General features: G+C 48.1%; 7 protein-coding genes across 7 annotated transcripts; 1 reads left to right on the top strand and 6 right to left on the bottom strand.

The window, feature by feature from the left end:
* Nucleotides 1–1,383: 1,383 nt before the first annotated feature.
* Nucleotides 1,384–1,755, top strand: SCP_0800370 (hypothetical protein; the record flags this gene model as incomplete). Its single annotated transcript, XM_027760632.1, has 3 exons — nt 1,384–1,412; nt 1,464–1,560; nt 1,615–1,755. The coding sequence occupies 3 exons, from the start codon at nt 1,384–1,386 to the stop codon at nt 1,753–1,755; spliced, it is 267 nt and encodes an 88-aa protein (XP_027616433.1).
* Nucleotides 1,756–2,871: 1,116 nt separating this feature from the next.
* SCP_0800360 (hypothetical protein) lies at nt 2,872–5,833 on the bottom strand (the record flags this gene model as incomplete). Its single annotated transcript, XM_027760631.1, has 7 exons — nt 2,872–2,901; nt 2,958–3,348; nt 3,404–3,704; nt 3,763–3,884; nt 3,939–4,066; nt 4,122–5,105; nt 5,162–5,833. 7 exons carry the CDS (start codon nt 5,831–5,833, stop codon nt 2,872–2,874), a joined length of 2,628 nt encoding a protein of 875 aa, XP_027616432.1.
* Nucleotides 5,834–6,925: 1,092 nt separating this feature from the next.
* SCP_0800350 (hypothetical protein) lies at nt 6,926–7,565 on the bottom strand (the record flags this gene model as incomplete). Its single annotated transcript, XM_027760630.1, has 3 exons — nt 6,926–6,955; nt 7,023–7,404; nt 7,456–7,565. 3 exons carry the CDS (start codon nt 7,563–7,565, stop codon nt 6,926–6,928), a joined length of 522 nt encoding a protein of 173 aa, XP_027616431.1.
* Nucleotides 7,566–8,600: 1,035 nt separating this feature from the next.
* SCP_0800340 (hypothetical protein) lies at nt 8,601–9,960 on the bottom strand (the record flags this gene model as incomplete). Its single annotated transcript, XM_027760629.1, has 3 exons — nt 8,601–9,127; nt 9,182–9,730; nt 9,789–9,960. 3 exons carry the CDS (start codon nt 9,958–9,960, stop codon nt 8,601–8,603), a joined length of 1,248 nt encoding a protein of 415 aa, XP_027616430.1.
* Nucleotides 9,961–13,579: 3,619 nt separating this feature from the next.
* Nucleotides 13,580–14,457, bottom strand: SCP_0800330 (hypothetical protein; the record flags this gene model as incomplete). The annotated part of the gene is made up of 5 exons (XM_027760628.1): nt 13,580–13,756; nt 13,811–13,897; nt 13,947–14,119; nt 14,183–14,269; nt 14,334–14,457. The coding sequence occupies 5 exons, from the start codon at nt 14,455–14,457 to the stop codon at nt 13,580–13,582; spliced, it is 648 nt and encodes a 215-aa protein (XP_027616429.1).
* A 1,095-nt stretch (nt 14,458–15,552) lies between these two features.
* On the bottom strand, nt 15,553–17,081 carry SCP_0800320 (hypothetical protein; the record flags this gene model as incomplete). Its single annotated transcript, XM_027760627.1, has 2 exons — nt 15,553–15,748; nt 15,820–17,081. 2 exons carry the CDS (start codon nt 17,079–17,081, stop codon nt 15,553–15,555), a joined length of 1,458 nt encoding a protein of 485 aa, XP_027616428.1.
* Nucleotides 17,082–27,569: 10,488 nt separating this feature from the next.
* SCP_0800310 (hypothetical protein) lies at nt 27,570–27,806 on the bottom strand (the record flags this gene model as incomplete). Its single annotated transcript, XM_027760626.1, has 1 exon — nt 27,570–27,806. One exon carries the CDS (start codon nt 27,804–27,806, stop codon nt 27,570–27,572), a length of 237 nt encoding a protein of 78 aa, XP_027616427.1.

Here is a 27,806-nt window from a genome sequence, read left to right as displayed (position 1 = left end):
TTCAGCCCCTGCCTTCACTCCATCATTGTGCTCTCTTTTTATAGTTGGAAATGTTCTTTCTTCGCTTAGTCATGAGGATTACCTGCGTATACATTTCTGGCTCTCAAGTGCATGGGACAAATTCGGCAAGCTAATGAACCTCGAAATGAGTATAATGCAAGTCCCGCGAGATTCAGATGATGAGGAAACCACTGTAGAAGGTGAAAACAATGATGACAAGGAACGTAAGGCACTATATCTCGAGGACCAGTTCGACAACACCATAAGTAAGAAATGGGTCAAAGAAATCAGAAGAATCGCATGAGAACTATGGGCACAGCTGTTGAGGGAGGGCCATGCCCCCGCAAAATGGGGTGCAAAGACTGCTGATGTTGCTGCTTTCTACTACAGAGAAATGGGCCTGCATTGCTTCGAAGTACGTCTCTGTAATGAAAACGGGAAGGCTGAAAGACTCGCGACTAACAGCTACTCACAATGGTACAAATCTCCAGCTAGGAAGAAAACAAGATCTTTACCACGTGCAGGATCCAAATGAAAGGCTGCCAATACACATGGTCTGTGGCCGACTGCCTCTGGTGACCATGAGTCTCCACTCTCGAAGGGCATCTGTGTCAACTCTGCCACTTCACATGCTAATTCTCATATTGATCCGGGAGCAGTCTCATTACCAAATTTCAAATCTGACAATTCTACTGAACAGGAATCTGTGATCGCATCCTCTTCTGACTCTGCTAGTGTTCTCGCTCACTCGGAGTCTCATTCTACTGCTGATGTGAATGCAAGCTCAGTCATGCCACCCCTGATGCGGACGGTCCTGTAAAGCCTATAGGCGTACATGAGGAGCTCAAATATCTAGACACTCTTCCTGGCCCCTTGCACACCAAGGTGACAATATTAACAATATCTTTTACCACTGACTCTGAGTCTACCACAGCTACAGCTCTCGAGAAATTCTCTGCTATGACAAATGCATCCGATGAATTGGTTCAACCAACCATAAATGGAGATGAACCAAGTACTTCCGTGATGCGTAATACCATATGCTCATCATCCATTACATTGACTAGTGTCAGTACAGTCTCATGCTACAATACTCTGTCGATAGCCATACAATCCACTGTGAGTTTCTGTTAGCCATGCTGTAGCACAGATTGATGGCAGCCTCACCATTACAGTGATGACTTTTTCCATCAAGATTCCTCTTCCACCCACAACAATCTGAACACAGCCACTACTCCTTCACTATCAATCACTTTCACATTGATGTCCACCTTGGTGCCCATTGCACATATAGAATTATCAAAGGGTGCCCTCACCACTCCATCATCATGTGCTGACACAGCACGTGGGATTCAAATGAAGCTGAAAAGAAAATCACAGAAGATGCGGCCAAATAAGTCAAACACTGTTTTGTGAGTCTCTATGCTTGTCTCGCTATGTGTAGAGTAATCATGGCATCACAGCAATCTGTTTGCAAAGGAATGGCTGAAGGAGCATGAAGGGGAATCACAAGATCAGTTCCAGGCCACATGGGATGCTCTACCCCAGGAACAATGCAAGGTATGTGGCAGACAAAGCTACGGTCTATATCATTGGCATGGTCCACCCACACAGAGATTTGAAGACGAGAGTGCAACTGCTATTGCTGCAGTAAAAGCAGAGAAGGTGGTGGCAAAACAGGCACAGAAGGCATTGAAATCCATCGACAAGGACTCCAAGAAGGCTTCGCATGCACCAGGCAAGGTGAAGGGTTGATTGTGGAGGTGCATGCATGATCTTGGGGGCAATGAAGGGTGTGCAGGTGAGTAGCAGGGGTGCAAGGCAGCAGCAGTACTGGAGCAGGGGCAGGCAGGCACACTGGTGGGGGTGCAGGTATGCAGCAGGGGGCGCGGCCAGGTATGCAGACAGGTATGCGGAGGGCACAGTATGCGTCGGTGCATACAGAGTGGACCACGTCGAATGAGATCGGACTACATCGAACAGTATCACATTGTATCAAGTAAATTCATAAAATTGAGTGCAATTTGTACAATTCTATGAGCTGGTTCAAAAGTGATCATGGATATTAATCTGACCCAAGCACCTTTGACTATGCTTGACTGGGTTTGCCCACAATCTCATATAGTTCACTTTTCGGATGACATCAAAGAAAATTTGCTAGTCCGATCTCGCTCATTCTACTTTGACGCCACAATATGGAATTTTGACTGGGGCTCATAGGTGGTACTGCTGAGTGACTGTCACACATACAACTCGATACGGTAATATTTGGCTTGGACAAACAAAAGATTGTGCATCAGTGTTTCCGGTTTTTTATGCAAATGACTGTATTGCAATTCATGTGTGGCAGCACTTCAGTAAGAGACTGCATGGGGTGTTTGTTATTTTCACTTACAAGATTTTCTGAATATCAAGTTTCCTCTCCTATGCCTTCTAATGGGCTATCTTCACTGAGATTGTGATATGCACTTCATAGGGCATATTACTACTGCCAGCACTCAATATGCAGTACCCACTCATGCTGAAATGATTCGGAGTTTCGCCAAATTTTGCCACCCCTGGCAATTGCTGTTCTGCCGGTTCTGCCGGCAGATATGGACCTCGGGAGTTCTGCCCACGACTAACGGAAGCTATGGGAAACACGTGATCGCGACGCGTTGCACGACTTACGACTCGGAGTGCTGCATGGTCACGACGATGACTTTGAGATGTCACACTATTCCCTGGAGAGCACTAGTCTCCGCTGGTGTTTAGCCGTGCATGACAGTCTCGCTAGAATGAATCCTGCATGTTTCAGTTTCAATTCAACAGCAACTTGCATGCGTAAGTATAACCAAAGAATATCAGTGAATCCAACGGCACACAGAGAAACTACATGTTTCGCAATGCATCCAAAACATCCTGTATAAAACCGAGGGATGTCAATTCCACCTCAAGAAGGTCTACGTAGCACTCACCCAAGCATCGTCGTCCCATGGCTTCACTCCTTGGCACAGTAACTCTTGTAAATCATCCCCAGTGAAACCAAAATTTTCCATCCGTTCCTCTATCAATGCTTCTTCGTCAGAAAAGTCCTCCTCTGGATCGTAATCGTCCCGATACGACTCCACTAGGGCCCACATATCCAGCCGCCAGCTAGGCCAACGCATGTTAACCATCTTCTCGACTTCCTTCGGGTTCAGACCCCAATTCAAAGTCACGAGGTCTCGTGCATAGCTGCGCATTTCTGTGAGACGCTGCTCGTGTGTCCACCAACCTCGCACCGGGAGGTACGTCTTGTCGTGCGCATAGTAGCATGTACTTCGCGGACATGCATTCAGCAACCACATTTTGCACACATTACGGCCACTTTCAGATACGTAATGAGCGATAATAAACCGTCAGAAGTCTACATAGCACGTACAGTTCATCCCTAACGCTCCTCTCATCTGGGGCATGCTTGAATAGGCACTGCATCCCCTTCCTGCAGCCTTGATTGTTGTAGAACTTGCACGGGCACTTGTAGCCTGGTCCCGTCATGGTGAATTCCGGTGAGTCTGACTCGGTGATGACGTCCGAGTATGCATCCCTGTCCTCAGAACGCATGTCATCGACATCGCCATTGAGAGGATCTTCATGATCGATGGCGGAAAGAGCGAGCGTTTCCGTGAGTTCTGCGTGTGCTTCGCTGTTGTTTGGGTCCAACCTAAGTACGCTGTAGAAGTCTGAATCGTGGTCAGCGATCTCAGTGACTGGGTATTAAGCACGTGGCATATCACAGACCTCGAATAGCATCTGCGTATTCTTCACGTTCCTTGCGTGCTACGCCCCTGCGAAAACGAGCCTTGATATTCTTGGGTTCGTACCGTAGTGCTCTGTCCGCTGCACTCTCAGCTTCAACCCATCTGAGATTAAATTAGTCTCGCGTCGCGAACACTCAGACAAAGGAAGATACCCACTGCTCGAGCTTCAGTAACGCCGCAGCAAGATTAGTCATATACACAGGCCGTGGGCCATGGGCAAATGCAGCTGCACGGTATTTATCTGCAGCCCCAGCCCATTCCTGGGCCCTGAAGAAGTTGTTACCCTGTCACAGCGTCATGTCAGTTTCTACACGTACTGCCTCTATCGAGTAAAGTCACCTCTTCTTTCAACCGCTCTGCGATGGCCCGCTGCTGGTTTGAATGAGCCAAACGTTTGGCTGCCCGTGTAGCCACTTCTGAATCCCTAGGACGTGCAGTTCGCACAGGTCGTACAGACTGTGGTGGCTGTACAGGCTCTGTAGATCGTGCAGCCTCTGCGGCTCGCGAATGCCCTCCATGCCGTTCCTGGAAAACAGGCAGAGGAAGCTCGGCCTGTTGCTCATGCATGGCGTCCATCGTCCCGTCAGGCTCCATCCTTATTCCTGTAACATGATCCCTTGTGCCGAAATCACCAGGTTTTACCTGGACGCCGCACATTTCCAAAAGCAGACGGATAGTCTGCTGCTCCCCGTTCACATCTCCAACATATCCAAGGTACCCATCTCCGATACGCACGAACATCGCCGGACTCTGCTCCAGTTGAGCGCCGGTGATCGGAGTGGCAGGAAATACGTGAGACTCGATGTGCGACTGTATAGTGGGAATGTACACAGCTGTTTCCCGTGATATGTTCTTAACGTGCAGCGCCTTCATACTGTACTCGGCGAAGAGTGCGGTGCCGGAAAGAGGGGCAGGTATGCCAGCTGGATTGACGGAGAACGTCGTGCGGTAGTACACGCCTGCGTCCCATGTTAAGCCCCATCGCGCGAAAAAGGAAGCAGCACTGCCTAGTTGGAGATGATTGCTGAACTCGCAGCCAAGGATAACGCGTCCCCCAGCCTTTGCATACTCGATGAGTCGGTATTGAAGGCTAAGATAGGCAGACGACGTGATGGCTGCATCAGTGACAAGGACAGCAGAGGGCAGCGGAGGAGCGGAGGGGTATAGGAGGAGAGTGGCTGAGCGGACAGTCTGCGCTTCGTGAAGCATGGCGTTCTTAGTCAAAGCTGAGTACAGCTGTGAATAGGACTCCTCGAACCAGGATTCTTTCTCAAGCGAGAGCATAAGTATAATTGGTTTTCCATTCACACTTCGCGGGTTTAGCTAAATAGAAACATCATGTTATGGGTTATCTCGTGGCAGCGAGCAGGATCACTTACTCCGGTAGCATTCTGATTTTGAGACACTGTTTCGGAGAGACACATTGCAAGGATAACTGCCAAAGATTCTTCCTCATAATTGACATCTCCAACATAGCCGACACGGCCACTCCCAAAGGACGTAAAAGCAACAGGAGTTTCGGTCGAATTTTGGACAGGATCAGAGGCAAACACATGGGATTCGATACTAGACTCGGAAGCGCGGAGATACAGAGCAGCGTTTGAAGGAACGTGGTCTAGTTGGACCGCTTTCATGCTGTACGCATGCACCAAGTCGGCCAGGTCCATGCCTGCCACAGAAGTGTTCAGAGTGAAGGTAGTTCGACGGTACGACACCGAGGTCCACGGAAGGCTCCACACGTACTTCCACATAGCGTTCATATCTAGCCGACCACCGAAGGAGCTAAAGCGACATGCGAACACGACAACGCCGCCAGAGCCAGCATATTCCACAAGCCTCGCGAGTACCTTGCCATGTACAGTGACTGCTGCATCTGTAACAATGACGGCCTTGAACTTAGAAGGCACAGTGAGACGTTCTAGGGCATCGGTATCCCAAGTTACTTCTTCGACATACGCTTTGGCTCGCAGGGAAGACAGGAGGTGTCCATCCACTTCCCTAAGCTCGCCCAAAGAAAGGAGTAAAATGCGTATCTGTGGATCAGCCATCATCCGCCAATACGAACAGCTACAGTGAGTCTGAGTGACTAGTAAGCTGACGCGCCCCAGATATTATATGTGTAGTTACCTCTCAAACTGTAGAATGACTGCAAAAATGCTCCGCAACTGGTGGCAAGTTTTGCCCTCGTTACTTGATGTAAAACAAAATAGCAGGCGAAGGTGAAAATCTGTATAAGAAAAGGAAACCACGCGGAACGGCCACCTTCGCGCAAAGTCAAACAACGAAGCTGCACGGCGTTCGCGAGCTGGCGGTGGCGGTGCCCGTATCACGTGATCGTGATCGGGTGGCAGTGGTCGAGAGAACAGAACACAAGGAAGTCTCAGAATTAACAGTGGGAATCGTATCCTGAACCTTTCCACGGCGAGATCTCCAGCTTTCATACACTAAGACTGTAGTTATATACTCCTCCGCCACCGCCACTGCGGCGTCACTGCGCCGCTCCGCCACTCCATTTCGTCATCGCCGCTCTCCACTGACAATGTAAAACAGGAAGATTATGTAACAACAACTGACTGCAAGACGACCGATCATAAGTTGGCATACGCAAACTCCTACGTGGTCGGTGGCGGTCCAATCCCTTATAACCGGGCAGACTGTATTCCATTCTATCACAGCGGCAAATGTTTTCAACGCCAATGACGACGTATTCAGGTGCTGACACAAAAGGGACTCGTAGAATGGAATTGTAGTCTCGAAGTCTGAATGAGTTTGATCGATTTGAAGACAGTCCGAGAGATATTGGACTGAAAATGCGAGTGGGTAAGCCATTCTTGACGAGGGAAAAGTAGGAATTCCTTCGGCTGAGGGTGGTTCAGATATCTCGTGAGGAATCTAGCACACCCGTAGAAGGCATCAATTACAGTGTGGTTTCCGAGAAGAGTCACATAAAGACTGCACTGGATGATATGGGTGTTGGTTGACGGGGAAGACTCAATGTCATATTCTACAGTGCATATGAGTTATCTGGATTTCGAGGGCATGCATTCTTGTAGGATACTAGAAGGATAACTCACAAGAAAATCAATAGGGCACAAAGAGAATAACAGATGACAGCGAATGATGTTTCTGATAGCGTAGTATCCTCACATATCCCGCAATGCACCCAGAACATCCTAATTTGCCATTTGATGCGCTTAGTTCAACTATATTCCGGTTTCAAACATCGATAGCTGAACTCACCCATGCATCATCGTCCCACGGCTTCACACCCTGGCACAGAAGGTCCTCCATTTCTCCCTGTGTAAAGCCGAAATTTTCTGCCCGCTCCTCCATGAGCGCATCGTCAAACGCATCGTCGAGTACGTCATCCACATCGTAATCGTCAATGTACTCGTCCTGGATGACGGCCCAGCCAGGCCAACGCGCATCTACGGCCCTCTCGATATCCTTCTGACGCATACCGCGATATTGGAGCTCTTGAGCGTACTGGCGCATCTCTTCGAGATGCTGCCGGTCTGCCCACCACCCCTGTCTGGGAAGGAAAGTTCTGTCGTGCGCGTAATAGCAGGAGTTGGGATGCGAGCATGCGTCCAGAAGCCACATTTTGCATACATTACGCCCGCTGAGGATAAGGATATTAAGCAGCAAAAGAATGATAAAGTGGGAAGCTCACATGTTGTCTCTCCTTTCGTCAAGCGTATGTTTATAGGGGCACCGGGTACCACTTCTACAACCTTGGTGGTTGTGGAATTTGCATGGAACCTTGCTCGGCTGGCTATACATAGAGTCGAACAACTCTGAGTCTCTTGATTTTGGGGGACAAGTGGTTGGGAAGCGGCAAGACTTCCGTCGGCCTTTCCAGTGACGTAGCACTAACATCAGGTGACCGCGTCACCTAGGATCGGTTCCGGAAAATATGGCAACGACACAGTGGTTTATCCCATAATTTTTGCTCATGTTCCATCCGAAACTTTAATTTGCCCAAGCTTCAAGTTCTCGACATTAGTAAGTATATACTACTAGCTAACAACGAGTATCAGTGACCCTTCGGAGTCGACTACCTGACCGGCATGTATTTCGAACTCGTATGAAGATGTCATCCACATAAGAGAATCAGAGAATCAGATATGACAATTGTGCAACGAGCTTCTCACCGCCTTGTACTCTGCCGGAATTAGTGTGCCCTTTTCTAATGATGACCCACCGAGCCAATCAAAGTTCCAGTCATACTCCTCTAGCCCTCGTTACGCATCCTCTCTCGGAAGATGTTCTGCAGTAAGGCATAATCCGACTTCTGCTCAAATTCAAGCCTATTGCAGCGGTCAAAGTATTACTCGAGCTCGGGAGGAGAGGAGAGGATGATGTCTTAAAACGGCTTGCCTCTCTTCATCTCTCGGCAGGAACAACCTTACACTAATGTTGGAAGAAAGAACAGCGGCCTGTCCGGTATAGGTTAAATAGGGTATACTTTTCCGGCATGCGTACATAGCCCGGCAATGGGATCCGTCACTCAGATGCTCGAGAGAGGGCAGCGTACACTTCTCGGGGGATCCGCAGGCAATATCATGACAGGGGACATCCCCAGCATTATCTAGCATCTGGCAAGAAAGAACCGTCAAGAAGGAACATGCACATGGACTCGGCCTCGCGACAAGGGTACAACTGTCCGTCTGAACTGTGATTGGGTACCGTTGCAAATCTTCCGCTTGAACGCTCGAACACCGCGACTCTCCGAAGGGCCCCGGGCAAGCCCAAACCGAGGAGTGCACGCGCAGTGGTTCCAGGAGAATGAACACAACCAGCACAGAACAGACTCGCTCAAGCTCTGGTATACACCGGTGGCGCCTCGACCGCCTCGACCTCCTCGATTGCCTTGGCCGGCCACGCGACGCCGGGCTCGAAGCGTATACCTGAGTCGCGATGCAGTTCTGGGGAGGGTGGCGGGATGCGGGCGGGCGAGGGGAGAAGAGACGCGTCGCTAGCGAACGGATCGTCTGCTGTCAATGTCGTCATCACTGTCCCGGAGGTCAGCGCCGATGGCGCGAGCAAAGTAGAGCTCGCGACGGCAGGGAAACGGATGGATGTGGGCGTGGGAAGTGGGCGCACGAGTGAGGACGTGGACGGGGAGGAAGGGGTGGGCGCCGCATATGGCGTAAGCGGGCTGTCGGGACGGGGCATGGACCTGCGGGACGTCGTGGTAAGCAGCGAGAGCTCGGCAGAGGGCGGCCACGCCACGAGGGAGGTGCGGGAGGTGCGGTCGGCGATAAGGAAGGACGCGTCCTGAGCCATCTCTGCTCCAGGTCCGTATGGGATCCCGTTGCGGTATTTTGCACCGTCAGGGACATCTGCGAAGAGGTCATAAGTCAATTTTCAGGCAGAGGGTGAGGAGATATGCTCACTGTCGGTGCTGTTCCAGGGGCCGAATGGGTCGTCAAAGTGCATGGGGCTCGGCAGGGTGTCCGCATCATCGCGCGTGGCACGTTTCCGTCTGTAGCAGAAGCATAACGCGATGACCAGCACTGCTAGCACTGCAAGGCCGCCGATGACGCTCCCGGCCTTGGCACCGACTGACATCGACGAGTTTTTGAATAATTCTGTTGACGTCGGGCTCGGAGAAACCGAGGTCGAACCGGCGCTCGTCGCACCCGAAGCAGAGGTGGAAGATACAACTGCAGGTGCGTTAGGATCCAGCATGCTGTATACAATGTAGTCCAGCATGTACGTGTTGCTCGATGTCACTTCCCAGGTGACATTGATCGTTAGCGTATGCGAGCCATTTAAGAGCATGCCGCTGTCGAAGAACTGGACGTCGTTCTGCTGCGTCTGGTTCGGGGGCAAGACGCCCTGAAATTCATCGAGCGGAGTGCCATCGACCGTGTAGCTAGAGAACGGCGATGTGCTGGGGTTGGACTCGTTCCCGACCGAACCAAAAACTAGCACTCGTGTACCTGCCGGGTAAGTATATCGCAAATCAGCGAGCACGGTGGTGGACGCCGGCAGACTCACCGACGAAGTCGAATTGCACGTTCGCCGCGTTCGATGTCGATGTTAACGTCCCGTCGTAGATCCCCTGTGCAGAAGTATTGTAGTAGTAGTTTAGAATCCAGGAGCTCTCTGGAGTGTAGATTATCCGAGCAGTGTTCGCAGAGTCCACCGTAACATTGTACGAGGTCGACATCGTGGTCGGGGCTGCGCAAATCAAATGGGGGTAAGAGACGAAGGGGATCTCACAAAATAGTAAGAGATAATGTCATGAGCACGCGGTTGAGATATGCCCGTAAAACCGGAGTAATATTTGCGCAGCTACCGGCTGTCGCTGCTTGTCATCGCAATCATCATTCGACCAGCGGCTGTACACGCTCATTGGGACTGCGTAAGGTCTTTCATTTGCGGCGGCAGATGGTAAAGTCGAATGTGGGGAAGATCAGTCTGAGAAGCTTTGGAAAGGGAGTCAACATACCGATTGTAGCGATGCACCCGCTTTTGTGCATAGCCCTACGCTAATGGAAGTAAAGGTTCCAGGCTTGAAGGGACATCTTCGATGCCAGTTTAAACATAGATATGCTGTATGCTCATTATCAATATTTCCCGGGTCCTGCTGAAGAGCAACTATGGTGGACTTTTGCCGTCAGACTTCACGTTGCGATAATCGACAAATCGCCTGGAGAAAGATAAATATCGCAAGAATGAAAGACGACGTGGTCACGACACAGTTGGATGGATGGCTGCGGGGCTGGCGCTCATATGGTTGGCATAGGTGAAACCGGCAGTGACAGATGGACGTCGATTCGATGGGAACTGCCAGTTCGTGCGCATGGTAATTCCGTTTCCCAATTGCGAAAGATGTGCGAAAATAGATTATGCGTACGAGCGTGCCGGTACATTTTGGTATGTTGCATATATGGTGCACGTAAAAAGATTTGAGCTTCGTTGGAGACGTGCGATATCTCCCAGAGCCTGAATGTCTTAGAGTTGCGGCATGATGACCGAAGTGCACAGCCGTATCACTTCCACCCATGGTTCCAGCTCCGCTTGTGGGGGAAGTCAGCAGAAGAACGAGCCACGCCACAACGGGAATGCGATCGCATGGCCATTTCCCTACAGGTAGTACGCCACAGCTTAGCTCAGATTTCAATGACGGCGACGCGTCGACGTCCGGCGCCCCACCGCGCGGCAGAGTACTTGTCTGCCTGGTCCGCCGTCGCGTTCAGGATCAGTAACGTGGTACAGATTGAAGCTGGTAGCGTCCCAAGCGATAGCCCAAGCAATTGACATGGATACGCTTTGGAGGTTGTCATTGCTGGAGGGAAATGGGGAAGAGGACAGCACAATGGCGGATTAAACTGGGTAAGTCGAAGGTGAATGATCCGACAGAAAGTGAGGATAGCATCACCTCCGTGATTAGCGGAGCGGGGACGAATGGTTGCTGCTACATGACGGATAGAGAGTTTGTCGGACAAGATTATCCGCCCTGCACCATTTGCGCGCCTGAGCCGAGGGGAGTGGAGATACAAGGCACGCCGATTTTTGTGGAGAACACAGAAGAGTTATCTATGTGTTTATGTTTGTGTATAACAGCACAAGAAAACACGCGTCGTGTTTGTCGTCCTCGGCAGTGTAGGGGTATACTGTTCCGGGAGAGTGATAGCTGTCATCGCGCTCGCCACGCTGCCCGAATAGCGAAACGATAGCACACAGGGGTTACCGCGATGCCTGCAATCCCACATACCCCTCAGGTGTTGAACTCGGCGATGCACTGCTGGAGGCGGATGAGGGCTAGGACGACGAAGGGAACGACGGTGACAAGGGGTCCAGTCGAGTGTACATGATCCAGTCGAGTATGTACGAATTATTCGATGGCTCAGTCCAGGTGATGTTAAGTTCGAGCATGCGAGCCATTCGTGAGGGGAGTGCCTTTGAAGCATTTTGCCTCAAGGTCAGAGTTGTCGTTCAATGTTCAACGTGCGTGCAGAGTGGGAGGCCGTCGACGATATAGTAGGAAAGTGGACATCGATTCGCGCTCGCCTGTAGCTCGAGGCGAGCCATACCCCTGCACTTGTGGCCCTGTGGTCGTTGTAGAGCCTGTCTGTCAGCGTGCAAGAAAGTAAGCATATCTAGCTAACCCACCTACGAATCCAAAATCCACACTGCCGCGCTGGGCCTAAAGCACCGCGTCTCGTTCAAGAACGTTCGCCGAAGAAATACCAGACCGACAAAGGATTGTAGGAGATCCCGCAGAAACCGACACAACCCGCGACACGGTTCATGGAACAAGATCCCAGTAAATGGAAAGGAGGTCGACTCCCGTGCCCGCCGTATATAGTATAATACGAGAGCTAGATACGATGTGAACGAGACGCTGTACAAGCGAAAATGATGACTGACGCGTGGGTCTTTTATAATATGATAAGTTGAAATGACAAGGTTTTAATAAATGGAAGACGTACAAAGCTTGCCGATTTCCATGGCCAGACAGGTTGGCGTCGCTTTCCCTCCATATCGCTCCTGCTCTGCATCAATGCATAATGGCAACAGGGAGTAACGGAACCCTTGATCCAGGTTCGTGGACTACAGTATGCCCCAGTATGCCCCGTCACGATGAGAACCCGCTGTCCAATGCTACCATGAAACAGATCGAAGTATTGGCGTGAATAGCATGGTCACCAGCTGCAGTGGTTAGGCTTCAGTCACAGAGATCCCGAGACATGAACGTTCGAGTATCCACAACGGTGCCTTTGGGAGACAAGTTTGACCACTTGCGAACAAACCCGAGCTCATGCGAGCACGAAAGCTTTGCGTCCCTCTCAACGTCCGACCAATAGATCAGATATAAGAAGAGGAGATGCAGCGAATGCTGGATATGACCGGTATCATGGGAGAGGCACCTAACGAAGCGCGTCGTTATGGCACTTGAGGTATGACCTTAGTAAAATGACTTCGATGATTCGACGCATGGCGCAGAGCAGGCACACTCACCAGAGTGCACTCGAAATAATACTGCGGCCATCGTGTCGGCACATCCAATCGCATGTCCTCACTGTTCCGACAAGGTAGGCGGGTCCATTTTGAGACAGGTGCCCTACATGTGACAGAGACAAGACCGAGGGTCCAAAAAAAAGCTTCTGGTCATTGTAAGAAGAGCTCAAGAAATTATTGTCAGGCGAAAAGCCAGGTCGACGGGAACGCTTGAGAAAATGATGAGCCACGCCGGAGACAGGATAGTCCATGCAGTTATCACACAGCAGGCGGATACAGAGTAACGAGAGATTGAAATGAAGTGAGCCCACTTTCGGGGGCATGATCCGAGTTAATGAGCAAGCAGAGAGAGAGGCGAGAAACTTCAAGGTATAGCACAGAGGGAGGATTGTTGTAGTCTTCTCCTACAGAGAGACGACGGCGGGAAACGTAGCGCAACGACCTTCTATAGTGAGAGACGAACCCGGGACGAAACGTGCTGAAGCACTACTAGGCCAGGTCTATACCCAGGGAGTGGGAGAGGGTCAGTACATGCGTGGTTCAGGTATCAATCAGCGGCCGTCGAAAGTGCGGGGAAGAACAGAGGCGCAGAATCGTTACAATCATGGGATATCTAGGCCAGTTTACATCTGTAGACACTGAAATCATAATGATGAGAACACCCACTAAAGTCGGAGAATGGACAAATCTTACTCCTACTTCACCACTTAATTGAAGTACCGAACACGATATTCCTGTTACAACGAAAATAAAAAGCAAGAGAGCAAAATGACAGCGAGGCTCTCAGAAGTGGCATAGGAAATCATTCTACGTTAAGCACTCTACGCGTTATGTGTCGTTCCTCTCGTGCATCCTATTGCCCTCTTGATTGCTAGAAGGCGCGCAGCGACAGTATGAGGCACGACCTGAGCCGGATAGTAACCTTGGAAGTAAGATGTCGCCTGTGGGCCAGTCAAACCATCAACAGCAGCCTCGCTGTGCAGAAGGGGCAAATCATGCTACGAAAACATCTTGATTAAGAGCATTGCACAGGACTGAACGTCATGACTGACCGGAGCCTCGGTAGGGAGCGAGTTGTCAACAAAAGGGACTTCTTCGTAAGGGTAGAATGTTCCTTCTGCGCTAAGCTTATTATGGGTCTGCAAGAGTGTAAGCGGCGGAGAACGTGAACGTAACATAGAGACATACTTTTGTGCTCGTACTGCGTATTTTGGCTAAGCTATCTCTTGTTTCATTTCTGAAATCATGAAGATCATCTTGAAGCTCGCCAAGACTATCTCTGAGCTCGCCAATGTCGTCTCGGAGAGCGCGAAGTTCATTCCGGATAGGCTGGAGAGCGGCAGCTAGCCACGGAGGCGCAACTTTGAAACAGTGGAGCCCTATCAGCAGACGTCAACGGGCAAATATTCGTTGGAACGACTAACCGTCGTTAGACCTTCCCATCAAAATCTTGGTCTCATAGGCATGAGCATCTGTGAGATGGGTCGCCGTTACATTAGGCGCAAGTGCAACTAGGTATACACAGCGACGAGAACCACTTAGTATGTTGCTAGGTTAAGAAAGACTGGTACGTACACATGCCACTTTCAATGCTGCGGCGATACTCCCACGCACGATGAAAATCATTGACAGTTGGGGGGTCAGAAGGTGCCTGAGGAACAGGTATAGGTGAATTCTGAGGCAAAGCGATTGGAGCCATGAGCAATAAGAGCAAGTGTACTGGAGCCGGAACTTGAAGTCGAACAATTAATGAACGAGGCCGTACACAAACACGTGCCTGTCACGGCACGCGTTCCATCACGCGAAGTGTGACTCAGCGGTTCCGCATTTTAAACTTAGAGTCTACATACATTCCGAAAGTCGCCCTGATATGCGCGGCAAGATTGTGGTCTCGGAGGCACACTTTCCCCGGGTTTCATGCCGCCAGGCTGGCACTTCCATGCATCACGCAAGTGTTAAAGACTAGACATGGACTGAGTCAGTCCCTCAATCCGATGTCAATAGCAAAAGGACTGAATTATCTACCTAGACACGGACTGAGTCAGTCCTACAGGTAGATCAGCATGAATAACTAATGTATAGTAAAGGAATATAGCTTACCCTCAATCCGATGTTAATAGCAAAAGGACTGAGGGAAACAAAACGTGTAGCGAGCGTGTATACTATGCGAGCGTCCGTGCCCGATTAGGAAACTAACTATGAAGGAGTGAGAGGACTACATGAAATTGTATCTACAACACACCCCCTCAATGGAGTGAGAGTCCTAAATCAGAAACCATTTTGGAAAATGGCTCCTTGTCCAGGGGCTTGGTGAGTCCATCAGCAATGTTTGCTGCAGTGGGACAGTGAACAACATTGAAGTTTCTGTCTTGTATGCACTCGCGGATGAAGTGGTGCTGTACGTCAATGTGTTTGGTATGTCCATGGTGACGAGTATCCTTCACAATGTCCTTGGCAGCCATATTGTCTGTTAGGAGTGTGGTAGAGGTTCCTCCGAGAGTGAGTCCAATTTTCGTGAGGAAACGCCAGTACCACAGTGCCTGTTTCACGCCATAAGACAAGGCCATATATTTGCTCTCAGTCGACGATGAGGCAACGGTCGTCTGGCATTTGCTGCTCCAGGCTATTGATGAGTTGCCGAGCTGGAAAATGTATGCCGAGACAGAGCGTCGAGTGTCAACGTCGCATGCCCAGTCTGCATCCGTATAGCCGACCAATTCGTTCATGTCGCCTTCCTCATCTGCAGTTCCCAATTCAAGGCGAAGGTCGCGAGTGCCCGGAGATATCGAAGCACTCATTTCGCGGCTTCCCAATGCCTCTTGCCGGGATTGGCGTTGAACTGCGCAAGGTGCGTGCTAACAAACACTACATCAGGCTGCGAGATGACTGAGATCCAGGTCAGGGCACCAACAAGTTCGCGATACAGCCATTTCTTCATCTCCGCGATCTCCTCCGGTGTCGACAGCGCATCGTGAACTGAGAGGTGCAGACTGGACTCCATGGGGGTTGGTCAGGAACGCAATCCTCCATTTTAAAGCATCTGAGAATGGTGGAGATGTACTGGTGGTGCGAGATGGAGACAGTACGTTCCTGGGGATTGTCAATGAGTTCGAAACCCATCAACCAGTTGGGATCCTCCTCCTTCATCTCAAAGATACTGTGAAGCTGTTTTCGGACAGAAGCGAGCTCCTCTGCTGAGTCTGAGAAGCTGAGGGTATTGTCAACATGGATCGCCAGGATGGAATTCGCACCGGTTTCTGTACGATGAACATAGATGGCACTATTGCAGATCAATCGATGGAATGAGATTGTTGACAGTTGGCCATCCATGTACTCGTTCCAGAGGTGGGATGACTGTCTAAGACCATACAATCTGAGCAGTAAGTGACAAACACATCCAGTACCATCATCAAATCCGACAGGCTGCTGCATATAAATGATAACATCAACCTTGCTGTGCAAGAACGTGCCAGTCACATCGTCCTGTCCACGATGCCATCCATGTGTGGCAGTGAGATGTAAGATTGCCCGAAGAGATTTGAGTTGAACAGTGGGGGAAAATGTGTCATTGAAGTCTATGCCGGGAATCTGTGAAAATCCCTGTGCAACAAGTCGGGCTTTGTATCGTAGGATCTCGCCTTGTGGGCCACACTTGATAACGTGTGTCCAGCGGTTGCCGATGGCTTTCCGGCCAGGTGGCAAGTCCTCGAGTACCCATGTACCACGCCTCTGCAGCATGTTGATCTCTTCGTGCATTGCTGTCCACCAGTTATCGGCCTCCAAGCACTTCGTCGCCTCACGGAAATTCATTGGCATGTCCGTGCCAAATGCTGCCATATAGGCGACTTGCGCGACGTCACCTTCAGGTATCGTTGAGACCGTGGCGTCCTCTGGTATAGGTTCTGGAGCTGTCCTCACCTGTACCTTCATTTGTCTCCACAGTGTGCATGCTTCCTTGATCACCTTGTTGTGTGTCTTCATCACCTGTTCTTGTGCCTGCTGTTTCTTGGCAGCTTGCTTGATCCAAGATGAGCGTGTGACACATTCTGAATGTTGGAGAGGTGCAGGAGCTGGCACGGGCATTGGCACTGGTGCGGGAGTACTGGCGGGAGTGAGTGCTGATGCAGTGGATGGCTGATTTTCGGGCAGTGTAGGGATTGGCGCTGGAGCTGGTGATGCTGAAGCCTGAGGAGTTGGAGGATGTGGTGGTGATGTCGTGGAAGGTTCTCTGCCAACAGCCTTGTCAGGACTATTGCTTTGAGTGGACTTACTTGCGGTCACCCTCTCGCTCAAAGCAGGGTTTTGGTCATCGTCCTCGGGCATTGTTGGGACATTCTCGTAGACGATAACATCTCGAGATACCATAAACTTGTGCCTCAGGGATCCAGATCTTATACGCCTTCTGATTAGGTGCAAAACTGCAGGAAATGCCATCAAGCGAGTGTGCATTGAGCTTTTTTTGGGATTCGGGGGGAACGCGAACATGGCAGCATGCTCTGAAAATGCGAAGGGTTGAGACATCTGGTTTCTTGCCATAGAATTTCTCGTTGGGCGTGGATTCAACCAGGGCTCTTGTAGGACTCCGATTGTGGATGAGCGATGCATATGCATGAGCTTCAGGCCAAAAACCTGAGCTCATGTTTGCTTCTTGCAACATGCAGAGGGCGTGCTCATGTGTCATCTGGTTGTAGCGCTTGGCTATGCCGTTCTGTAGTGGAGTGTGTGGAGCGGAAGTCTCATGTTTGATCCCCTTCAATTTGAAATATGTCTGGAGGTCATTGCCTATAAATTCGCCACCACCATCGGATCGAATGATCTTGACTTTCTTGTCAGAGAACGTCTCAAGGCGTGTGATCAAATCCTTGATCTCCAAAGTCGCATCACTTTTGGCCTTCAGGAAAGCCTTCCATTCCTTGCAGCTATAGTCGTCAACAACAGCAAGTGCGTAGCGATAGCCGGTGACGGATAGGTCAAGTGGTCCTTGAAGATCCATGTGGAGGCGATGAAGAGTGCTTGTAGCACGATTGGTGGCTTGCTTTGGAAAGGGTGCTTGGTGATGCTTCCCCTTCATGCAGCCGTTGCATGGGCCAAGTGTCTCTACGGATTTCAGATCAAGTCCTGTGACAAGGGCGTGCTTTACCATGTATTGGAGACTGTCCTGTCCGATATGAGCAAGTCGGCAGTGCCAAAGCTCGCTATCAGATGGAGAGAGTTGGGCGGTGAATGAGCTCTCAGAGGGATGGGAGGATGGAGGGGCGATCACGCAGTTAAGTTCATATAAGTCACATCATCGTGCACCTTTCATGATAACCTTCCCATTCGAGTTCTGGATAGCTACCAGGCCATTCTGCTTGTGGATCGATAGTGACTTCTGATCCATACGGCTCTCTGAGATAATATTGTCGTGTGCATCTGGGCAGTAGCATACATTTCATAGCGTGATGACGTGCTGGTCTCCACTATGAATGTGGCACAGGATGAGGATATCACCTCTCCTGTGCACCTCAAGTTGAGGTCCTGTCTTTCGAATGCCGCTGATTGTCTCGCTCGAAGGCGTGAATGTAACGAAGGCCAATTTCATTCTGCAGATGTGAGTGGTAGATCCACCGTCGAGAATCCAGGTGAATCGGAAGGATGAGCCGGGTGCTGCCATGCACGAGAGATGGTCGGAGTCTTCTTTCACCTCGTTCACTCGCTCCTTTCCCTTCACATCCTGTTTCTCCGAATTCTTCTTCTCCTTCTTCTTACTACGTGGTCCCTTCCCCTCAGCTCCACCCCCTTTTGACCAGCAGTCCTTGATGTAGTGACTGGGCTGTTTGCAATTCTTGCAGAAGGGGTCACCTGGTTTGTATTCCTTCTTCGATCGCTTGCTGGACTGCTGCTTGGCATTGTATGCTCGCACTGTCGATTGCTGGTTCTGTCGTATGGCATATTCTTCCTTCAGATGTCATTCAATCTCAGAAGATGTGTAGTACTGAGAAAGGCCAGAAAATATGTAGTTTCAGGATTGTGGCATAGAGATTTGGATGAAACAAGCATAGAGGTCATCAGGGATATTTTGAGACATGAGGATGAGATCTCGCCAGTACACTTTCATCTTCGCAATATGAAGGGTCAGATCTTTGCCATCGGCATACTTCATCATGATGAGACTGGTGATAAGAAGCATTCAGTCAGTAAGAGTTTCGCCTGCGAATAGTCATCGCACTTCTTGCCAGACCTGTGCTGCGACCGTGAGGTGGCTGATCTACGACATGACTTCCTTGGTCATATTCGACGTGAGTATGAGTCAGATGCAGGTGTTCGCGCACTTCCAGTGTCGCGCACGTCCCTCGTCGACATCCAGATCGGGCTCGGGAACTTCTCCGGTAGTGTACTCGAAGAGTTCAATAGTGTCGAGCATTGATTTCATCGTCGTCATCCACGATACGTAGTTCATCAGCGTGAGCTTATGGGGGAGCTTTGTAAGGTTCATGTGCGAAGAGTGGTCAGTATCCTTGTGCAGGGTCCAGTGCTTTGCTCTGCCTTATCCCAAAGGCCTGTATCTCCTTCCATCTGCATTCGGGCTCAGCGTGGACCATCTCGAAGGTGCTGCAGATCCGCGTGGTGAAGACTGCGCATACAGATTTTCTCCGCTGCACTGCAGTCTCGTGCACAGCCTGTGACTGCCAGTAGGCATGCCGGGTTCGTCCCAGTAGGCTCTGCGCAAAGGTGGAGGAGTTGGAGAGTGACCGCGTGGCGATGAGCGTCCGCTCCAGGGGTTGTGTCGTTCGCTGCTCATTGCGATCTCACACAGGAGGTTTGGCTGGCGAGTCGAGTGCGCGTTTTAGCTGCCTCTTGGGGCTCGTAATCTGTTGAAGACTAGACACGGACTGAGTCAGTCCTACAGGTAGATCAGCATGAGTAACTAATGTATAGTAAAGGAATATAGCTTACTCTTAATCCGATGTCAATAGCAAAAGGACTGAGGGAAACAAAACGTGTAGCGAGCGTGTATACTATGCAAGTGTCCGTGCCTGATTAGGAAACTAACTATGAAGAAGTGAGAGAACTACACAAAATTGTATCTACAACAGCAAGTTTGGTATCGCCCAAAGTTCGTCCTGAGCAAGAGAAATATCAGAGCTTGAATATTCCTGTACATGCAAAGCTCAGAGTGATACTATTATCATCCCTGCTTAGTATGTCGCTGCTTTCATGGAGATGCAAAAAGCTCACTATTGTCCATTAATTCGGTGAGAACCAGCCTGTATGCCTGCTTCCATCTTCATCCTATTCCCATCAGGCATCACACCTGCGACTGCCAAGATTGGCCACCTTGTTGCCAATCGGTGGACTCCCTGGGAGTCATACATCTCTGAGGACCCTTCACTTCTAATCCTGGCAAACCTCATACAGGTGAAATCTCAGACATCTGTGTGCAGCTTTGTTGACTCCATCACAAAGGTGGAAGTTCACGCCACATTCAGCAAGATATTTCTTGCGAAGTATGACAAGTGTGCAGACCATGATTAATACCACACTTGCCCACTCAGTCTTTCTGCTGAATGTGGAGAATGTTCTCTTGAAGCTTCTCACAGATGAGGTGACCTGGAACTGGATCCAATGTCAGGGCAATGCGAAGCTGTATCTTATAATGGGCATCAAGCTCTTTGAGGATGTGAAAGTCTATTCTGGGCAGAGTTTGGGCACAGGAGCCTGAGTAGGTGCTATCATCACTGTTTCCATTGTGAAAGTAGTCAGGGAAGCTGCAAAGACTGCCCTCTCAGGTGCCGCTGATATTACTCTTTCAAGTTTGAACAGCAGACACAATAACTCAGCAACATGGTTCATTTCAGTCAGTGAGATGGTCTTCACAGTGCAGTATCACCAACTGAAGGATTACAGAAAGTTTCTCCATGGCTACAACTTTACCCTTGCTCACCTTGTGTGTGGTGAATGCACCACTAAGACTTATGTTATTCGAGTATATTTTTTGGAGGTTAGTTACAATAAGTACTTTGCTGACTACAGATGTACCTAGTATTTATTGGTAGCAGAATACAGTGAAGTGGGCATTCAAGATGGTGACACTGTCAACAAGTTCAGAATACTCATAGTAAACGATGCTGACAATAATGGTATATATGCACAAATTGACAATAGGGCTAGCAGCAAGAGCACATTTGTAGCAGATAACATTTCGTGTGGTGAGATGTATGCAGTTGAGTGGATAGATGACACAGACAGCATTGAGAATGCATTCATAGAAGGTGACTTTATGCCAGATGATGAAAAATTTCTAGTTGAGGAAAATGGTGATGAAATATGATTCGGGGGTAATGATAACAGTGAAGAAGTAATGGTGTGCTAATGATTTGAGTTGCCTGCAGGGGCTGATTATGAGGTGTGAAGGAATGGCATTTTAATATACTGACACTTTAGCAATTGATCACCCTTGTCCATTATTCATTTGCAGAGGATGAAGTCGATAGTGTATTTGTATTGATCTTATGTGTAAACATTTTATTCTACATAGGACACACTCAACACTCAATGCAATACTCAACACACAGCATACCATCACTTAGCAGATGCACTGCAGAAAAAAAGGCTAGGCTCTTAGTAATCTGTGACCTTCTAGTCTCACTGTCCCACATGTACATATAGAATGAGAACAAAAATGGGAAAAAAGAAGACTATGTCCTCAACAATCACTACTTCTTCTTCTCAAATCTATACTCTGTGCGACTTTGACCACATCAAATATGTATGTTCACATTAAATATTAAACTGTCACTAGGCCATCTGTGCTCCATCACTGATTAGTGTTGTAGTGTACCCTCTTCTCACCTTTTTTTACATGGCAGGTGGCAGAGAGAGAAAGAAGGGGGTGCACTGCACACCTAGGGGAATGAAAGGGAAGAAAAGGCTGATTGGCATGTTTGGGTGATGATGTTGTTTGCCTGATTCCGTAAAGAGACATCACTAGTTGGCAGAGCGATATATAAACTACTGTACTGGTAGCACAATGGTTATGTATTAATGGCTCCTCTTACAGCTACTGAGTGATATATCACTTATACATGAATGCCTGAGACTACAGTAAGGCTGCCTTTCTGAGGCATTTGCCACCCTCATGCCATATATCCCACCACCTTACTGTGTGTGCCTTTCTAACAGGATATTTTCTAATTGGATCCTGTCTCACCCATTCACCTTATACCCCCCTGAGCTGCCCTATGTGCCCAAAGCTATGAGCCAGATCCTATCGCATCAGGAAAACTCATCTTTTTCTTAGGGACTTATTAAGACTTTTGAGTCTGGCAACCCTTATTTAAGGTTATAAGTGTTTAAATAAGTCTCAATAAGTCAAATTTCAGATACTCAGAGAATATGCCTTAGGCCCTTTTTGTCCTTAGGTCCTTAAAATAAGAATCATAAGTTTATTTAAGTTATTTAAGTGTTCTCTTAAAGAAAGCTGAGGTTTTTCTAATGCATCCATCTCAGATCTCCTCCAAATGATCAAATCCAGATCGGCACAAGGCAACCTCACTGCTGATATTCTGTGATGTCATTCATGCTAATAAGTACTTTCAGAATTGCAATAAATATCATTCAATTTTTAATCTTCTGCTATCTGCATTATAAATACTAGCAAGTGATGAAGGTAGTGGACTACATAACAAATGCATGGACCAATGAAGAGTATCTCACAGCACACCAGAGGATGTGTCCCATGATAGCCTACTTACTATACACTAAACACAATAAGTGAACATCTATTTTATAAGCAGAGATGAGAACACAAGAAGACAAAAAAAGAAAAAAAGACTGCAAATTTCATATTTGTAACATTAGAATATATCACCCATCACGGGCCCACCTCTAGTCATCCTCATCTACTTCAGCACTATCAGCAAAGATCTCTTTACTGTTTAACCACACTGGCATGAAATAGAATGCATACTTGGCAAATGCAGCCATGTTATGTCGAATGGCAACCTGGCGATAGGCATATGCAATAAGCCCCTTCTGTTCCTTCACAGTTATCATGACTTGCCTTGCCACCTGCTCCTCTCACTAGTGGGCATGCCATTCATAAAACTTGAAGATGTGGTGCACCTCTTCTTTGACCTGTTTGCATTTTTTAGTTCATTGATGCGCTGATGAGTGCACACTTAACACAAACACCTAAACCCAACTAAAACAAGAGGGATCTGTGTGAGAGAGAGAAGGGTGATGCAATGCTGTAAATAATGCAAGTGGGTCCCAGAACCTCAATCAAAGCCTAGAGTGATGCTATCTGTAAAAAAATAAGGACTCATAATGAGAACACAAAGTTGAGTGACAACTTACAATGAAGTTGCATAAGTCGGTGATGAGAAGCTAAGGTCATAATGCAATCACCAAACTCATAGACAAAGATAAACTAAATTTTAAAGAGAAGAGGAACTATCTGTGAGGGGAGAACACTACAGAGAAATGCAGTATTCACCATCTCAACAAGGTTACAGTCAATCTAATGCAAAAGTTGGAGTAAGACTAATGTAGGTATATCACAGTTTGAAGTGTCACTATGTCACTATCGCAGTCACTGTCACAGTCTCTAAACGCAGTATGCAGTCTTGCTATATCACAGTCTCACTATGTCGCAGTGTCACAGTAAGGTATATCACAGTTCGAAGTTGCTAAAATGGATAAGTGGTATCCGACAAAGGGAGAGATGCAAGAGTCATGTATAAGTGACGAAGCAATGTTGAATGTTAGAAAAAAGTTATAAGAAGTCAAGCAAAGTCACAAAAGTTCACAGAATGTTACAAAAGAGTCAGACACATCTTGGAGACTAAGACATAAAGTGGTGAGGTCTAAGTGATCAATAAAAAACACATTTTTCAGAGGCCAGGAGGTTTGGGAGTGTATGAAAGTTGATCTGAGTATATTATTATACTATTTTGCTATCACTCGCACATAGTGGGACTGACTTTTATTATCATATTATTGGCTTATTCACAGTCAATAAAGCAAGGGCAGATATAAACAATGGTCAACTGTCCAATGGGGTATCAGATACCAGTTAGTGAGTGCAGGTCAAGATTGAGCATGGAGGCATCAATGTAATCACAGTCTTGGGGAGGTCTCCATGCTCCAAGCTGAAGGTGAATGCTCATGCCCATTATTTTACTGGCACAGGACCTTCCATAATTTTTCTAACAGCTCTGATGTAAAAAATGGGCCTGCTGCAGATGTAAACTTCAATCTTTGGAGCAAAGACACCTGGGATCTTGATAAACAGTATTCTGAGAGTGTTAAATGTGAAGCAGCATTGGAGGAAGCATGCCTTATCATAGAGGTATCTCAAATGGAACACCTGGAGTATGACAATTTGTGAGCAGAGTGAATATCTGATTAGCTCAATTGGGATAAGCATTGGCACTGTCTGTGTGTGCTGTTGATCTCTTATCTTGCTGGAGTTTTGGCAGAAGATGTAATGTCTAATGTTCTTTGCACATTCCTTGCTGAGAAGAAGAAGCCTGCTCTGCATGTATGCATTTATATATGCAGAGCCACTGTATTCTGTTCTCAGGCTATCTTTCTCCAGCCCTTCTCTAGTCCTCTGTGTGAGGGCCAGTCTCATCCATGTGTAAGTGCACATAGAGCTTTGTGCTATACTGTTCTCTTTAGTTCTGAATGTTACTGACCAATCTGTATTTCTATTCATTCTATAATTTCAGTATAAACTAAATACAAACACAGGTGTATTAACCACCCTGGAGAATAAACTGTATATGTTGAGAATCATGAGCAGTGATAGAAATCTCTACTATTAATAACAACAGTAACTTGAGTAACAGAAACTAAAGTCAGAATTACAAGAGGATCAGCACCTACCTATTCACAGATAGCTTTCTTATCCATCTGTCAGGTAGCAGTGATTATTTCCATTCCAAGTGGCTCCAAAGATGCTTTCTGAACCTCAACAAGCTCAATTCCACCTGTCACCCTCTCCTCATCAATATCTGAGGCATCAAGGTCATCCTCCTGAAGGTTTGAACTATATAAGTTATCAACTTCTGAGACAGAGCCAAAACTTAGTGATCCACCCATGTTCTCAATAATCCTTGAGATGAATTGCAAGCTCCATGCAGATGTGCACACAAATGAGAGATTAGAAGTAATATGATTTTGCATATGGTGTGTCTCATGTAGGTCCAAGAAGAAATGAGAGACAATGACACATATAAATCTGCAAAGTGTGTCAGTTAAGTGAGTCCTGGAGAAGGAGTGAGCATACGGGCTGTTAAAGTAGACCAGATACCCACAGACCTAATGTGAGAAGGTGTCAGGGGTAAACTGGTGAAAAATAATAAAAGCAGAATGGCACATCATAGTAAGTTACCAGCAGTTGCATGAGGTTCAGAAGGAGACGTATCCTATAAGGCATTGTTAATTTGAACAGCTGTCACACTTTGTACTTACATAAAGTGCAAAGTGCCTTAAAAATTAACAAAGAGATGAGTCTAAAACTGAGATTTGGCAAAGAATATATGCACTAACCATCTCGTAGCAGAAGAGTTGCCAGAGGAGCCTCCATATGCACTAAGTCTGCATGTCTCTTGATGCTATAAGTCTGCCTCCAGGTTACTGCAAGAACAATGATGTCGGCCATGATGGCACTAGCTCGTGTTATAATGTTAACTGCCAAGAGATATGTTTAGTATTGTGCATAGGAGGTTCATTGCATAAGATAAGTAAGAATGCATACATCTGCCTGCCTGTTAGCAGAGGACTCAATAGAATAAGAGAACACTTACATCTTAAGTTGCCCTGCCTTGAAACTTTGTATGCAGATGGGACCAAAGCCAGGAACAACTATGAAATAATACAAGCTCATGATATTGTCATACTGAAATGTCATAAGTTAGTACACACCACCTCCAAGTCTGCTCTAATATGATTGGCAGTACCAGATTAGTTGCAAAGGACACCATGTTCAATATGAATATAACTGTAGCAGGGAGCCATGCCTGACCCCCTACTGCATACACCCGAAGAGCTGAGAACACTGAAAAGTGATGATGACTATGAACATTGAATTACCATTGAGATGCATAGTGACCTATCAGCCCATTCAATGAAAAGCAACTCTTCACAAGCTTCAGTTATTATCATTACAGCATCATAACTAGAACATAATGAGCTGGTTTCTACTTTCTATTTAAAAAAAACCAGACCTCTAAGAAAGCGGTGATCTCATGAGCATCATTCACAATGTGTGAGTAGCATCAGATACAACTGTGGCAAATTACCAGATTTGTACTCCACGGAGGTATTCCCATCACCATGCTGAAGGCCAATACTAGTCCAAGGAAACGGTTGGAAATAAATAAGACTGTAGCTCCAGTTTTTTTGCATCTCCATATGTAGTTGATTTCATTAGTAAGGGTTATTGCATGCTCGAAAATGAGCAAAGCTACCAAGCATCCACATTAGCTTCAGGTCAACTTTTGAACAGAAACTCACCTGCAGCTGCTATACTACAGTAGGTCCCTGTTAAGCTGACAACGGTGATCCCATCAGCCCACGGGCATTACGAAACAATTATGTCAAGACACGAATGCCATCTCAGCCAGTTGGACCAGCTCTGCTTCACGGTCAATGCCCAATGACATTGGGGAATCTGGAGGGACACTTCAGCTGATGAAGACTGCTACAAGATGTTTGTTTTGCAGGGTGCGAGCAAACTGGGCATTCGGATGAGGAGATTGTGGTGCTACTTATGTCGCTGTATTGACAGGAACCATCTGCTGCATTATCACCTGCAGGCCCATCATCACGATGACGGAGATAAAGTTGAGAAGATCGGGCAGGGCTCCGGCGTGTGAGAGGTTTATGCGCTCTGGTCTCTGATCGAACTCAAAAGTTCATTCGAGCAATTTCAATTAAAGCAAACACAATCAACAAACATTTAGGCATCGGCACTGACTTCACAAGACCACCCTCGCAACTCCCACTACAGACTTAATGAATCTAGATGAACTTAACTTCCAGCATCTACGGCTGTCTGTAAAGGTATGCCATAGCTAGAAGGACAAGTAAAATGTCTCACTGCACCGATCCGTGGCATATGACTCGGATGAGCAAGGATATGAAAATCGAGGAAGTTGGGCAGCTCTCAAACTCGGCTCGAAAGCCGAAGCGAGGATTTGGGAAGTGCCGGGTGGTCTGCAGAACGAAAACACGGCGACCACAGAGACGACCAGTCTGCCGGGAGGAATCACATCGAACTGATTCAACGTGGCACTGTAACTGTGAGTTCAAGTCAGCATACTCGAGAGAAGACCCTAAGATAGCCTCTCACAGGTGCTGATGGTCCCGGAACGACGAGCAACCCAGCTCAATGGCCTGAGGGCTGTAGAAGATGATGAGGTTTGCCTGTTCTTCTATCTCCGCAGATTGGGACCTGCTCACTCACGGTTTTTAGATTATCATGCATCCAGAAGTGCTGAAAACGGCATGAAGTTCAGGTGAAGGCTATGTGAGCCTTTGGTCGGAACACTGTATACTCTTGTTTCCATCCGATTACTATCACAAACAGGTATCTATTTGCAATGGAGCACACACATTTGAAATACTAGCATGGTAGCTGCGATGCCTGCGCGGCTCACCAGATCTATACGGCGGGACGGTCGTGCACGGGAGATGTAAAAGACAACGATGCTGTCGTGGAAGTAGGCTCCGCACCGCTGGAATATACGACGAGCTCGATCTCAACCAGCACCCACCATCCGCGCCGGACGGCGGTGAGCTGCTGTTCGTGTCCGCCTTGCTTTATCGACCGCCGAGGACGAGCCAATCATGATGAAGGTAAGTCCCATCCCAAGCTAAAAGCCCCTGCTCGCTCCCGAGGTTTACCGTGTCCCTGTTCGTTGTGGATGTGATGCAACGCCTCTCGGCATCGAAGCCCTTCTCACCGTTGTCCGCGCCAGCCGTGCCCTCGCCGTTCTCCATCTGGTCCAGCGCACTGCACGACTGCCTGCCTGCATCATGCGCATGCCTCCCTTCCAT

The sequence above is a fragment of the Sparassis crispa genome, assembly GCF_003851025.1.
Source record: "Sparassis crispa DNA, contig_000007F, whole genome shotgun sequence".
In the NCBI taxonomy this organism is placed as follows: Eukaryota; Fungi; Basidiomycota; class Agaricomycetes; order Polyporales; family Sparassidaceae; genus Sparassis; species Sparassis crispa.
Note: the sequence above shows the minus strand (reverse complement) of the source record. Positions and strands in the feature narration are given on the sequence as shown.